The 15,144-nt window shown below is 30.5% G+C and overlaps 1 protein-coding gene across 2 annotated transcripts in view; it reads left to right on the top strand.

Annotated features, from left to right (window-relative positions):
- Positions 1–13,202, top strand: part of LOC143072357 (uncharacterized) — a 71,539-nt gene extending 58,337 nt beyond the window's left edge. Inside the window, exons 19-26 of one of the 2 annotated variants that reach the window (XM_076247250.1) lie at positions 92–154; positions 740–915; positions 2,314–2,385; positions 3,275–3,425; positions 4,029–4,119; positions 5,145–5,249; positions 6,548–6,580; positions 11,231–11,368. In XM_076247250.1, the coding sequence (XP_076103365.1) occupies positions 92–154; positions 740–915; positions 2,314–2,385; positions 3,275–3,425; positions 4,029–4,119; positions 5,145–5,249; positions 6,548–6,567 (678 nt within the window). In that variant the 3' untranslated portion in view covers positions 6,568–6,580; positions 11,231–11,368. Of the gene's footprint in view, positions 1–91; positions 155–739; positions 916–2,313; positions 2,386–3,274; positions 3,426–4,028; positions 4,120–5,144; positions 5,250–6,547; positions 6,581–11,230 lie in introns of both variants that reach the window. The other variant, XM_076247249.1, reaches the window with a different exon arrangement.
- Positions 13,203–15,144: the final 1,942 nt, after the last annotated feature.

The following is a 15,144-nucleotide window of genomic DNA, read 5'->3' as shown; positions in this document are numbered from 1 at the left end:
CGCATAGAATGTAACGGATGTCTGTTTCTAAATAAACAAACTTAGACATTACGATTAATGTATATACATAGTAATGTGTTGTATTTTACAGATTGGAGCAGCCAGAAGACAAGCTTTATTAACAAAACAAGACACACAGCTACAGAGCTTACAGGTATGAGATCAAAATATTTGAATGTACAGATGTACAAATCTTTCTTAAGATTATATACTCAAAATAAAAGATAAAGACAACAGAGACCACTACTCAAGTTATATCCTTTACTGGAAAAGTTCGTCCATTATGTGTGCCTTTATGACAAAATTTACCAGATAGAGAGGACCTTCTGAATCTGTGCACTATTTAAGTTTATCAAGCTTTATTCTGATCGTTATTATGCAGGATAAACAAGAAATAATGTTTGTTCAGTAGATATTTAATCACAATTTTCTAATGACAGCAGTCCTGATTATCAATGATAAGCATTTAATTTACACAATAATACATGCAATGTAGCATCATATTTTTCAAGGCTTGCTAAACATGGGAAGGAAGTGCTGATGCCCCTAAAAGCACAAATGATGTTCACCAACACTGAGGTTTTTAGCAAAAATGGTACGAACTGCTGTAGATGAAGGTGTGGAGTTTTTTTTACCCAAATTCTCAAGAATTTTTACAAATTGAGTTCTTACCAAACACATCTTTTTAATATTTAAAATTAGTAATATGAAATACATATGTAAATATCTTTACTTATAGGACCAACTTGAAAAGAAGTTAACCGATGGTACAGTGAAGACATCAGCTGTCGATCAGATCTTACAGCAACACAAAAATCAAATGGAATATGTCCATGATCAGATAGAGAATAAACGTGAACATCAAATACAAGTTATACAAGATAAAATCCAGACTAAAAAGTTGATGAAGGAACAGTAAGTTTTTGTTTATATGGATTTACATAGAATGAAATTCAAAACAGTGTGGCTGTGGCCATTGATTGACACATTATTCATCCATTGACTGGGACAATTTAGGTGAACGTTTGTATGTAACGACCACTGCTCACACTATGTACTTTTTAAAGACACTTAAACTATGGGGTCACCAAAGGTTCTCAACACCTTAATAAAGTAATTCGAAAAATTAATCAGAAATAACATGATGTTTTGATTTATATCAATTATATAAATCAAAACATAAAGGTTATTCCCGATTAATTTTTCGAATTAATTTATAATTAAAGGCATTAAGAAACCTTTGGTGACCCCACAGTTTAAATGTCTATCATAGGTACGTCGTGAACAGCAGTCATAACAGACAAACGTTCACGTAAATTGTCCCAGTCAATGGATGAATTTAATGTGTCAATCAATGGCCACAGCCACACTGTTTTGAATTTCATTCTACTGTGGATTCAATTATTTTCCTGAGTACCAATTTTTGTGCATTAAGGAAAACTTACATGTTCATGGATATTCAATTTGATGATATGCTGAAATCTGCATACAAGCCTATAGAAAATTTGTTATTCATTGAACATTTAATTTCATGGTTTATCTGTTTCCACGAAATCACCAAAAATTGATATCCAACAAATAATAACGAATCAACAGTATATAGAAGGAAGATCTCATTTCTGTAGAAAGAGTGGAACAATTATCATTTAAACTTTATTCTCTGAAACGATAGTCTTTAAAAAAAAATTGAATGGCACTTGTACTGGTAGTACCACAATTTGTTGACATACAGGATCTTTAGGAGTCACATAAAAACATATTCCTGGGATTTATTTTCTGCCGTTATGAAAAGTTAAATGTCTTTGGAACTATGATAAATGCATGCAACTGGTTGTAAATATGCCTATAGTCTTTTCCCTCTCCTTGAAAATTATTTGCCTCATATAATAAATTTGGTTCTCAAAAAAAAAATATGTGACTTCTTAGCTTCTAACAATGAAGAGCAAGCATAAAGTGATGTTTTCGTATCGTGTTTCACTTTACCAAATTCCTCAAAAATGTTTTTTTTAGTGCAATGACAGATAAAATCATAATTTGTATAAAGTCCTGGCCAAAGGATGAGGAGCAAGCATAAAGTGATGTTTTCGTATTGTGTTTCACTTTACCAAATTCCTCAAAAATGTTTTGTTAATTGCAATGACAGATAAAATCATAATTTGTATAAAGTCCTGGCCAAAAGGATGATATCTAAAGGAAAACTACAATAGAAGAAAGAAATGCAACAAAAGGTAATGGATGTTAAACATTATTTTAAAGGTTTTTTTATTCAAGCAGACAAGGTATTTTTCAGTAAACAATTTTATCTGATTTCAGAGAACTTCAAGAAGAAAAACATGAAGAAAGAGAGGTAGTTAAATCAGCTTCTATAAAAAGACGAGGTGCAGGGTGAGTTTACTTAAACGATCTCACATTAACATAAATGAGCCAAAAAGAAGTGAAAAAAGCTACTATATACAGCTTTCAAATTTCTGCATTTTTTTATGCCCTACAGGGCCATTATGTTTTTCAGTCTATGTGTCTGCTTTTTCATTCATTCAGTCAACAATACGTTCGTCCATCTGTCTGTCTGTCCCGCTTCAGGTTAAAGTTAAAGTTTCTGGTCAAGGTAGTTTTTGATGAAGTTGAAGTCCAATTAATTTGAAATTTAGTACACATGTTCCTTATGACATGACCTTTCTAATTTTAATGAGTTTTGACTCGTAATTTCACGGTCCACTGAACATTGAAAATAAACTGTCCAGCTTCAGGTTAAAATTTGGTCAAGTTTGGTTTTGATGAACAACTTTAAACTTAGTAAAAATGTTAACTATGATATCATCTTTCTAAATTTGATGTCAAATACCATTTTTCACCTCAATTTCACGGTCCACTGAACATAGAAAATGAAAGTGCGATTGGGGGTTCTATGAACACGTTCTTGTTTTGTAAAATTCCTGTGCCACAAATACTTATGTAATTACATCACAGTAAGACCTGACTGTTCAATAAAGTTGGTTATGCTGATTAACCTTGGGTCAATCAGTGTAACTCATATAAAAAAGGCTTGAGATAGGTGTACTGTAAATTCAGGAGTTATTGCGATGTTTTTATTATTGCGAAAAATGCGACAGGGTTATAATCACATTAATTTAAACTCGCATTTTTTAAAAGTTTTTATATGAATTAAACAGGATTTTTCTCACTGTCACAAAAAATTAAATCGCAAAATGACAAATTCACAAAAATAAATGCACACAATAATTTTTGAATTTAAAGTAGTCTAATTTTTTTTTAGACAAGCTGCATCAGTCTTAAAATTAAGTTATCTAGAACAACAACACAAAAGACACAGGGATGAGCTTGACTTAGAAATGAAGGCTGAGCTAGAAAAAAGCAAGGAAGCATTGAATAGAGAATTAGAAGTTACTCTTGATACAGAATTGAAGGTAAATAGCCGAAACAAATGACATTTGACATTTTCTTTTCTCTTTGGTACTACAGAATTGAAGGTAAATAGCTGAACAAATGACATTTGACATTTTCTTTTCTCTTTGGTACCTATGATAAACTTTAAAAATGAAAAATCAAGACTTTGGATTCAAATTTCAAAAAAATACCTTGATATTTTTGAACAGCAGCTTATTAAATCTACTGATTGCTTATACATTTCAAAGTGTAGTATAGATAGAATATCACTAGTCACTGCTAAACAGAAAAAAAAATGTTCTGAAATTCACATTTAATGATAAAATTTTGAAATTAGTAGTTAGCACAGAGAGTTGGTAAGAATGTTTGGGGTCCATGAAAACCGTGTACAGATCCTGTTCATTTATCTAAAAATGTCACTTTTTAACTTATAATGAGTTAAATTTTAATTTTCAAATCGGCAAGCCAGCCACTATATATATATTCAAGTACTCAACAAAATATCTAACAAATCAAATGATACAACATTTAATTACCCTTTTATTGACCATTTTCCTGAAGACCAAAATATACATCCTTGAAATAAATGAAACTGCAATAATAATTACTGGCATATTTTTTAGCAACAAAAGAAGCAGTTTTTGGCTCAGTTAGCTACAGCTTCAGACTTATCAAAAAGAGAATTAGAGGATGCAGTTGATACTGCTATTAGAGGTAATTTGATTGTTATCAAATGAATTTAAAATTTACTAGTTTGGTTATGATTGTACCGAAGTCTAAATTGCATGTATGTTAGTAATTTTGGTCACTGCACAGCCTTCAACAATGAGGAGTATCCATAGTTCAGTCAGTTGTAAAAGGCCCTGCATGCTAACCATTAAAGTAAAAAAGGAACAACCCAATTTATAACAAAAAACAAATATGACACACATGAACCAACGACCACTTAATTACAGGCTCATTGGTACAGGCACACTAAGAATGAGTAAAAGTGGAAAGGGAAACTTACCAGATGTGAAACAAATAGTTAATGCTACACTTTAGATGAACTTTTTATACTTTGCCATGAGAGTAGGAGTTTTTAGTTTAAACATATTTTATTGTTCAAAAATGACACATGGATTAAACACAAGTTTTTTCAACTTGGTAATGTTTTCTCCAAAATCTATATTTTATATATTATGAGAGTGGTATTTATCTGTTTATCAGTAGGTACTGTTGTAAGCATGTGCTCCTGTAAATGCTTGTATGCACATAAATATTAAATAGGGACAGGGGAAACACTAATGAAAGACATACATGTACTTGAAAAATAAAAAAAATAAAATAATACTAAAATGAGAAAATTAGTTTCCATAAAAATTAAGTACTTTATGATATGATAAACAATATGTTTATGTATGCAGTCAGGAACAGAAGCTTTTAGTTGATAGCATTTGATCACACAAAGTATGAAGCTGCATTACCCGAACAAAATAATTGTTATAAGTGTCACAGACAAGTCAGTTTTAACATCCTGATGGTTTTGAATAAGTAAAATATAGATTAAACCATATTTGCAAATGCATATTTGTCAATGTTATCAAACTTTATTTTTTGTAGACGAAGCAAGTATGTACATTGATCAAACAGAAATTTGCTTCAAATGATAATGATGCAAGAAATCTTATCCATTTTTTTGTTGGTGGTTGTAATTTAAAATAAATTATTATATTAAATTTGGATTTTTGTGTTTAAAGATACTGGTGGCAATGAGCAGGCTGCAAAGAAATTAGGCAAAGAATTACGTCAGGGATTGCAACGTGCCAAAACAGATTTAACATTAGATGAAGATGGTGAAATAGGTATGATTAACTTATATTACTGTTAATTGCTTCATTCTTTCAAAAGAATGACAATCTTGCAATACTTTCAATCTTGCAAATTAACATGATTGCCAGAGGCAATTTTTATCTTTAATTGGACTATTTTGAAATGTAGGTAATTAATAAGTGAGGAGACCCTTTTGTTAGATTCCTCATTCTTTTTTTTTTTTTTTATCAAATTGGGAAAAGGAGAGGATATATACAGAGGGCCAATGAACGATCATAATCAAAGAAATGGAAAAGACAGCCCATAAATAATACTAAATGGAAAACTAAAGATTGAGTAATTCCCACCTCACCAATATCCAGGGTTAGACTGAAGTGAATAGGGAAGGAATAGCAGTTTTTGTTCAACTTATGCTATAAATAGTTTTCCACCAAATTGTATACGAGTGATGGCTTACTTGTAAGAATTAAACACACCTTCTAACTTTTGAACCATCTGGTTGTACTTGTGTAGTTTGTAGTAGGTATTTATTTTTGTCCATCTGATGAGTTAAGCCTTTTTCAACTGATTTTTATAGTTCGTTCTTATGTTGTACTGTTATACCACTGTCCCAGGTGAGGGGGAGGGTTGGGATCCCGCTAACATGTTTAACCCCGCCACATTATTTATGTATGTGCCTGTCCAAGTCAGGAGCCTGTAATTCAGTGGTTGTCGTTTGTTTATGCCTTACATATTTGTTTTTCGTTCATTTTTTTACAAAAATATGGCTGTTAGTTTTCTTGTTTGAATTGTTTTACATTGTCTTATCAGGGCCTTTTATAGCTGACTATGCAGTATGGGCTTTGCTCATTGTTGAAGGCCGTACGGTGACCTACGGTTGTTAATGTCTGATATTTTGGTCTTTTGTGGATAGTTGTCTCATTGGCAATCTTACCACATATTGTTTTTCATATATTGTTTTTTTTTCAAAACAAAAGCAAAAATGTTAAAGACTAGAAATAAATTGCATGAAATGGTAACACAAAGAATTCAGATAGTTAAAAAGGGAGATAATTTATGCAGTACAGTTTTATTGGTTACTGTTTTCCTAAATTAAATTCCATGGAAATAGAAACACCCAGTAGAAAATAGAACATCTGTTTACACATATTTACTGTAAGATGAGTTAAAGTCTAGAGTTGTTTTCACAAAAAAACTTACGACTAAGATTAGTCATAAGTATACTAAATTGTTCATTACTTCAAATCAATCTCAGTAGGAAGTTTTTTTTGTGAAACCAATTCTTCGTTAAAGAATGAATTTAACAATAAATAATGCCACTTTTTTACAGTTCCAGTTCCTTCAATGTAATATATTTATTTCTGTAAGTTAATGTTTTTTATGTTGGTGAATATAAAACTGCACAGAGTGTTACTTATATTCTTGATTTGGTTCCTGTATCATGTTTGTAATATAACACTTAATCCTTGCATTCAGTTATATATTTTCAAACCATTTCATCATTTCATTAGGGTAAGCCTTCAAGGGCATATATCATTAGTTGGTTGGTATTCATCTCAAGGTCATATATCATTGTTTGGTTGGTATTCATCTCAAGGTCATATATCATTGTTTGGTTGGTATTCATCTCAAGGTCATATATCATTGTTTGGTTGGTATTCATCTCAAGGTCATATATCATTGTTTGGTTGCTGGTTGTGTGATATTCATCCCATTTCTTTTCTCCCCTTATATTCATATTGAAAAAAGGTAAATTGGGATAAGTATAAAAATAGGAATAAGTCAAGTTCATATGATGTTGTTAAAAACTAGGTTTTTCTATCGCCCAAAGTTTCTTCTTAAAAAGTGCATAATATATATATTTAACCAAATTTGTGGATTTTCAGAGGAATTTACAAAATAAAAAGATAATGGTCCTCATATTAAAGCATAAAAATGAAATCAAGCATATTTTTTAATAATAAAATATTTCTCTTTATAATTTTATAGGGTTGTAAAAGTGTTGACGGAAGCATATTTTGTATGTAGCGTAGAAATTTTATCTTAATTCTGTAAACTTTGGAATTAATCAAACCATTCATAGCAAGCATTGTATAGCTTTTTATGCCCCACCTACGATAGTAGAGGGGCATTATGTTTTCTGGTCTGTGCGTCCGTTCGTCCATTCATCCGTTCGTCCGTCCATCTGTCTGTCTGTCTGTCCGTTCGTCCGTCTGTCCCGCTCCAGGTTAAAGTTTTTGGTCAAGGTAGTTTTTGATGAAGTTGAAGTCCAATCGACTTCAAACTTAGTACACATGTTCCCTATGATATGATCTTTCTAATTTTAATGCCAAATTAGAGTTTTTACCCCAATTTCACGGTCCATTGAACATGGAAAATGATAGTGCGAGTGGGGCATTCGTGTACTGAGGACACATTCTTGTTTATATATAGGATAGTACTCTAGTACTCAAATTCTAAATAACCACCTTGATGGTCTTGTGGTAGCCTGCTTTACAGGTGCAGGAGTTATTCGGCCAGACCATTGGTCAGGTCAAATCTTGGTATTTGCTAAGCATGCCACATTTTAGCAGTGAAAAAAAAAGACTAGTTGACCAGAAGTCAGATAAAATGTCTCTAAGTAGGGTGACAATTCTTCCTGTGAACTAGTATTTTAAAAGTTGCTCAGCATGTCAGTCTAATACAAAGCAGGGTTCATATTCATCTCACAGCAACATGATCTCATTCTTAATATGTATTTTAATTTGACACTGGGCATTAAAGAGCCATCTATCCATCCTTCAAAACTTTATTCAGTCAAGAAAAGAAAGTTCAGTGGTAACATGTATATAGATTTATATGCTTGAAATGGAATAGTATCATCCTAGACACAATTCTTAATAATAAACAGTCATTAATGAATTTGAACAACAATTTTTTTTTAATTTAAGCCCTATCTAGGGTTTATAGTTTTTAAGTTTGTGCATCTGTTTGTCTGTCCGTCTGTCCTGCTTCAGGTTAAAGTTTTGGTCAAGGTAGTTATTGATGAAGTTGAAGTCCGTACAATTTGAAACTTATATGATATGATCTTTCTAATTTTAATGCCTAATTAGAGTTTTCACCCCATTAGAAAATGATCTGTGTACTATGCAAACATTCTTGTTTAATAATAAGTTTAATTTCAATTAAAAAAAAATTAGAAGAGCAGATCCCTGTAAAAGAACATATTATTGCTTGACATAAGATTTTGTCTTAAATATTAGCGATATTTATAGATTATCGTTGATCATCTCAACGAGATTGATTTTCTCGCTTGAGCCGGGACCGCGAAAGCGAGAAAGTCAATCAAGTTGAGATGACCAATGATAATCTATTTATCGCTATTTTACCTATGACGGAGTTGTCAATTTCACGATCTTTCATGTCAATTTCCTTAGCAACGCCACGTGACTGCTTAGTTTCTAGCGATAATTTTCATCTCAAGCGAGTAGCATGATATGAAAAATTATCACAAAAAAAGATCAAAGGAAAAATGCACAAAATAGCGATAATACTGTTTCCATATGCAGCCACCACTAAGTTCAAGAATATCTGAGAGAAAAAAAGCATTAGAATATATTTTACTTCATTCACATCATATAACCATGTACACATCATTTCTATTTTTGCTCAAATTTAAAGGGTAAATTTGTAGCTTATTTTATTGGATGCAGTTTGACTTTGAAATAATATAGATTTGGTTTTATTATGTTGTTGGGTTACTTAACAATTATGCTACAGCTCCTTATGTTCTTATTTATATTAATTTGATGGCAGTTTCTTGATTTTTATGCCCCACCTACGATAGTAGAGGGGCATTATTTTTTCTGGTCTGTGCGTCCGTTCGTCCGTCTGTCCGTCTGTTCATCCGTTCGTTCGTCCGTCTGTCCCGCTTCAGGTTAAAGTTTTTGGTCAAGGTAGTTTTTGATGAAGTTGAAGTCCAATCAACTTGAAACTTAGTTTACATGTGCCCTATGATATGATCTTTCTAATTTAAATGCCAAATTATAGTTTTGACCCCAATTTTACGGTTCACTGAACATAGAAAATGATAGTGCAAATTTCAGGTTAAAGTTTTTGGTCAAGGTAGTTTTTGATGAAGTTGAAGTCCAATCAACTTGAAACTTAGTATACATGTGCCCTATGATATGATCTTTCTAATTTAAATGCCAAATTATAGTTTTGACCCCAATTTTACGGTTCACTGAACATAGAAAATGATAGTGCAAATTTCAGGTTAAAGTTTTTGGTCAAGGTAGTTTTTGATAAAGTAGAAGTCCAATCAACTTGAAACTTAGTATACATGTTCCCTTTGATAAGATCATTCTAATTTTAATGCCAAATTAGACAACTTATTCCAATTTCACGGTCCACTAAACATAGAAAATGATAGTGTGAGTGGGGCATCCGTGTACTGTGGACACATTCTTGTTATTACATGTATATGAAAACTAATGAAAAGCAGAAACATCATTTGCTTAAAATATTTCATATGTCACATAAACAAAAATTCAGTTTGTAATTTCTACATTTTTAAAGCTCAATTGTTTTAGTTTTGTACAATAAAGTTGTTTGCTCAAATCTGGAGCAGAAAATGGTATTAGTGAAATTTGTACATAAACAACATTATAGCCCTACAAAAATGCATGAACTGAGTGACATTTATTAATAATGACTTTTAAAAGTATAACTCTAATGTTTGCAGAAATTTTCTGTGTAAGAATCTTCATAAAGGAGATAGGTTTATATAAATTGTTCTTGTTTTTAGTTGTTTATTTATCCTTTGACTTTTTTAAAATAATATATTGTTTAAAATCAAAGAATTTGCTTTTATACATCAGCAAATTTTTTTTTAAATTTTGTCGTATATTGGTATCACATTGTTGTCATCATTTGGTGTCAGTGTCATCCAAAGACACTTAGGTTATGGACAATAACTTTAGTTTGAGTGAATAGATCCCTATGAAATTTAAACACAAGGTTTGAAACCACGAAAGGAAAGTTGGGATTGATTTTGGGGGGTTACGGTCCCAGCAGTTTAGGAACAAGGGGCCCAAAAGGGGTCAAAAGAAGTATTTTTTCTAGTTTCCAGACAATAACTTGTGTGTAAGTGTATTGATCTTTCTGAAATTGTACCATGGTTCCATACCAAAAGGTTGGGATGGAATTTGGGGGTTATGGCCCAAACTGTTGAGGAATTAGGGTCCAAAAAGGGCCTGAAAAAATACTTTTCTAATACTTTGTATAAATTGCTTATTTCTTGATTTTTTTTGGTTTTTGATATCTTTGATATGCTGAATCTAACCGTGTAATATTTTTTTTTGGAATTTGGGCTTGGATTTTAAATTGGTCCACATGATGTCCAAAGGGTCCAAAATTAAACGTCATTTAATTTAAACAAAAATTGAATTCTTGTGGTTCTTTGATATGCTGAATATAAACATGTATTAAGATTTTTAATTATGAGCCCAGTTTTCAAATTGCTTCAAATTGAGGTCCAAAATTTAACTTTGTTTGATTTCAACAAAAATTGAATGTACATATAGGGTTCTTTGATATGCTAAATCTAACCATGTCTATAGATTTTTTATGTTTAGGCCCTGTTATCAAATTGGTCCACATTGAGGTCAACAGGGTATCTATGTTTGATTTCATAAAAAATTAAATTCTTGGAATTCTTTGATATGCTGAATCAATCCATGTATTTTGATTTTGGATATTGGTAAATTTGATTTTTTAAAGTTCATTAGACCACATTCATTCTGTGTCAGAAACCTATGCTATGTCAAATATTTAACCACAATCTAAATTCAGACCTGTATCAAGGTTGAATGTTGTATCCATACTGATCCCAATTGTTCAGAGTTCGACCTCTGCGGTCGTATCAAGCTGTGCCCTGTGGAGTATTTTATTCACCTTTATTTTTTTAATATTATAATTCCATATGAATAGTATTGAAAATATCATTATTAACATTTATACTGTTACTTTTTAGATTACATAAGAGGAAGACCTAGTTCTGGTTACCAAGGAGACACTATTAGACCAATGTCAGGTTCAGTTATAAAACAAAAAGGAAAGAAAAAAGGGAAAAAGTCTCAGACCTCTGTGTATCCTAGGGAACCAAAGGAAAGTTGGACGCATCAAGACTATTATGATAGCGATGAATTACTTTGATAAACATTCATCATTACTTTTTGATTTGTACATTCACATTCCATATTTACAAGTATGATTTCAGTAAAAAATTACCAGACAAAAAAAGAAGAAAGATTTTAAAAAAAGCTTATTATTTGATATTCATATTTTTTTTACTATATAGGAAAGGCAACTATATAAATTGGACATTTAATATAAAATATTTTTTATACTGCATTTTCTTTTTTTTTTTTTTTACATTTACCCAATAGCACTGTTTTTATTAATTTTTTCCAATAAGTCTTTTATACTAATTAAACATGTAATGCCAAAATTCAGTTCTTTTTCGCATTTGAAAATTAAGAAATTGCTTTAATAGCTATTGACAATTGAAAGGCACATTGCAAGTCCATCATCATCATATCTACTGTCATTTTAAAAATCTTCATGCATAACCTGTTGACCTCAGCTAAATATTTAAGAAGCATGTGTCACCTAATAATGTTTGGTTTCCTTTTTATTGTAAAATTGTGAATATTTATTTCCCATGGAAACATTCTTATCATGACTGAGTGTTTGCCATTGTCTGTTATACATGTAGGTGATGAAGATTTTTTTTTTTTATAGATTATTATTATATTTTTTACTCTGATCATTTCAATATTGTCATCATTTTATTAGATAGATAGTATTTTTAGGTTAATCTATATCGTTGCTTGTAGATAAATAAATCTCAGTGTTTGTATAACTGGACTGATGACCAAAACTTGTAAGAATGTGTATATTTTAGTTATACATTTGATTGTGCCACATTGACATTTATCTACCATATGTAGAAGTTAAAGGGCATTAGTATAGGCATAGACATTTTAATACAATTCTGCCTACAGATTTGCTAGACAGCATCACACTGTAAGAAATAAAGATGAACTTATCTAGATAATTTATAAACCAAGAAAATACCGGTACAAGAGTAATCAGGCTGTTTTCTTATTTGAACTGTTTCACATGGTGTCATGTTGAGGACTTTATAACATATCATATGGTACAGCTCTTGATCATTGTTGAAGGCTGTACAGTGACCTAATCAACTACCCATGAGGATCTCATATGGTCTTGACTATAGAGATCTATTATTGTAAACATCCAAATCATTTCGTCTGTGATTGATAGTTGTCTCATTGTCTAGTTTGTAATTATACCACATTTTTTTTATTTATATGTAGATTAGTTCACAAAAAGGGAGATAAACTAGTAAATTCTAAATTCTGATTTTAATGTTCAAATAAGCTTTAACATTTAGACTTGAATGATTTTTAATTTATAGGTTATAGATTTTATGAAAATTGAAAAAAATGTATTTTAATTGTATTACTGTGACTTCTATTACATTAACTGGTGTTTGACTGATTTTTATAAGGATTTGTACTCAAATTTATTTTACTGCTCAATTATCTCCCCTTCTGTTTTTTTTTTATATATATTATTGAAAGACATTATTGAAGATTGTCTAATTAAATGATCTTGACCACAACATTGACATTTTTACAAAGCTGATTTTATTTTCATTAGCAAGTTTATTTCTTTTTTACATACTTTTACATTTATAGGATAAAACAGATAAATGAAATTATTATTCTTGATTGAGAATGTTTTTTACGTTTTTCTTTTTATAAAACAAAAAAAATCAAATGTATGTTGTGTTTTTACTTTCTCTTTATAAATCATAAATGATTGTTTAAGATGTAAAAAAATAAAAATTATAGTGAGGAATAAAACTTGTGACGTGAAATGCAGTTATGCAAAAAGTCAAATGAGGTTGATATTATAAACATATAATAACCAATCTCTCTTTGCAAATATTGTTAAGTATGGCATATTGTATCCTATTGTTTTATATACAATGCAGTTGTTTTTTCATCATGACATGTTTAAGTTGCATGGCATTAATTTTTTTTCTGAAGATCATAATTTGATTTACTGGTAATTGCACCCCTTACAAAACTTCTAGAATATTTTTTTAAGAAAAATATTTTTATTGCTCAGGAATATTGTTTTATTTTTCATCCTTTTAAATTTATACTATTATAAATAAACCCGGTTTTCTCTAGTGATTCAATAAAGTAGAGAAATAGAAAGTTTGCCAGACAAAAATAATCAAAATACAGGACACGCATGGGATGGATAAACATTTATACATATTTTTTTATGGGGGTCTCATCGGCAGTTCCGATCCCGGATCCCGCATACACTATGTGCGTAAGCAATTTTTTTTTTGTCGTTTCCTGGTCATGCAAGACCTCATTTCCCGTTTTCACAACACAATAATTTGACTTTCACTTTTCACGTTTACGAAAAATCAGCAATCCCGCATCACGCTTAAACCCCAATAAGACCCACTGTTAATGCTACTGATCAAAATATCACCACACTTTATTCATAATGGACTATGATGGTATAAATTTATCAACAATTAATCAAATTATTATTACTTATTGTACTGATTCTGTATATATGTATGTGTATGTTAAAAGTGATCGAATAAAACCAAAAATTATAGAAATTAGGCAAGCTAATATTTGATTGACACATTAAAAAAAAGGTATTCAAATCTGTCCAAAATCAGGTTTTGCTAAGGGGAAATTGGAATATTAGTATTTTGTAAAAAAATACAAAATTATCAACATTGAATTTGTTAAAATGCATGTTATAAATCATAGCACTGACAGAAAAATGACAAATTGTATTTCTGTTTCTTTGAAAGTTTATGTTGAAAGTTTAAACTAGTCTACATATACTACAAAGTAAGTGTAAAACTGTGTTGCAGAAATTCTTCATTCTCATTTCAAAGAAGGAATAAGGTATTTTAAGGAGCAATTTAACCCCTTTTATAAATAAATTGCAAAAGTTGGCAAATTTGTAAACGTTTGACAAAATGCAATATTTCTTAGGACTCTGAGTATTTTCATTTGTTTGTTAAATGCTGAAAATGTGTGGTTTTTTTTCATACCACACAAAAAAACCTGATTTTGATATCAATTTTTAACTGTTGTATTATTTATATTATTCCACAAACAAAACCAGTGATTTATTTTAAACACACCACTCTCTAATTTATATATATTTCTTAGATTAACTTATGTCTATGTTTTGAAAAGTAATTGAAATTCCTGATACTTGTATAAAAAAAAAAAGAATTTTTGGAAAATGCCAAATTTTGAGGGAGGGTAACAGTTAATTAAATATTTAATGCACCATGTTCTCTCAAAACTAAAAAGTTTTAATATTTAAGGGTACATGTATCAGGGACATTTCTTGACACATCGTGTCCTTTGTTATTACATCTTATGTCCGTCCATTTATTTCTATTGTCTGTGATATGTACAGGACAATTTTTTTAGTTATTTTGTTTAATATTGTTACATTTTGTGTACTTGTCATTGTATTAATAAATAAAGTCTACACATGAGATATTGTATATATGTTTTCTCACAGCTACTGAATATGAGTGCAACAAACAAATTAGTTAGTGAATTGATTTGTATATCCCTACTGCAAAGGAGGAGGGATAAGTTCAGGTTTATGTCTGTCTATCTGTCATTCTTTCCTTCTGGCTGTCAATCCTTCTGTCCGTCCATGTTTTTGTCAATCCTTCCTTTTCATTATTGCAGAGACTAAGAATAAGAGTTTCCTGAAATTTAGTTTCATGTGATCATGCTATACTGTTTTATGTGGTCATTTTTTGAATTTTCTGCTTACCAAGTTTTGGAT

This window comes from Mytilus galloprovincialis, chromosome 4, assembly GCF_965363235.1.
Source record: "Mytilus galloprovincialis chromosome 4, xbMytGall1.hap1.1, whole genome shotgun sequence".
Classification (NCBI taxonomy): domain Eukaryota; kingdom Metazoa; phylum Mollusca; class Bivalvia; order Mytilida; family Mytilidae; genus Mytilus; species Mytilus galloprovincialis.
The sequence above is the reverse complement of the archived record's forward strand: the minus strand, read 5'-3'. Positions and strand labels throughout refer to the sequence as shown.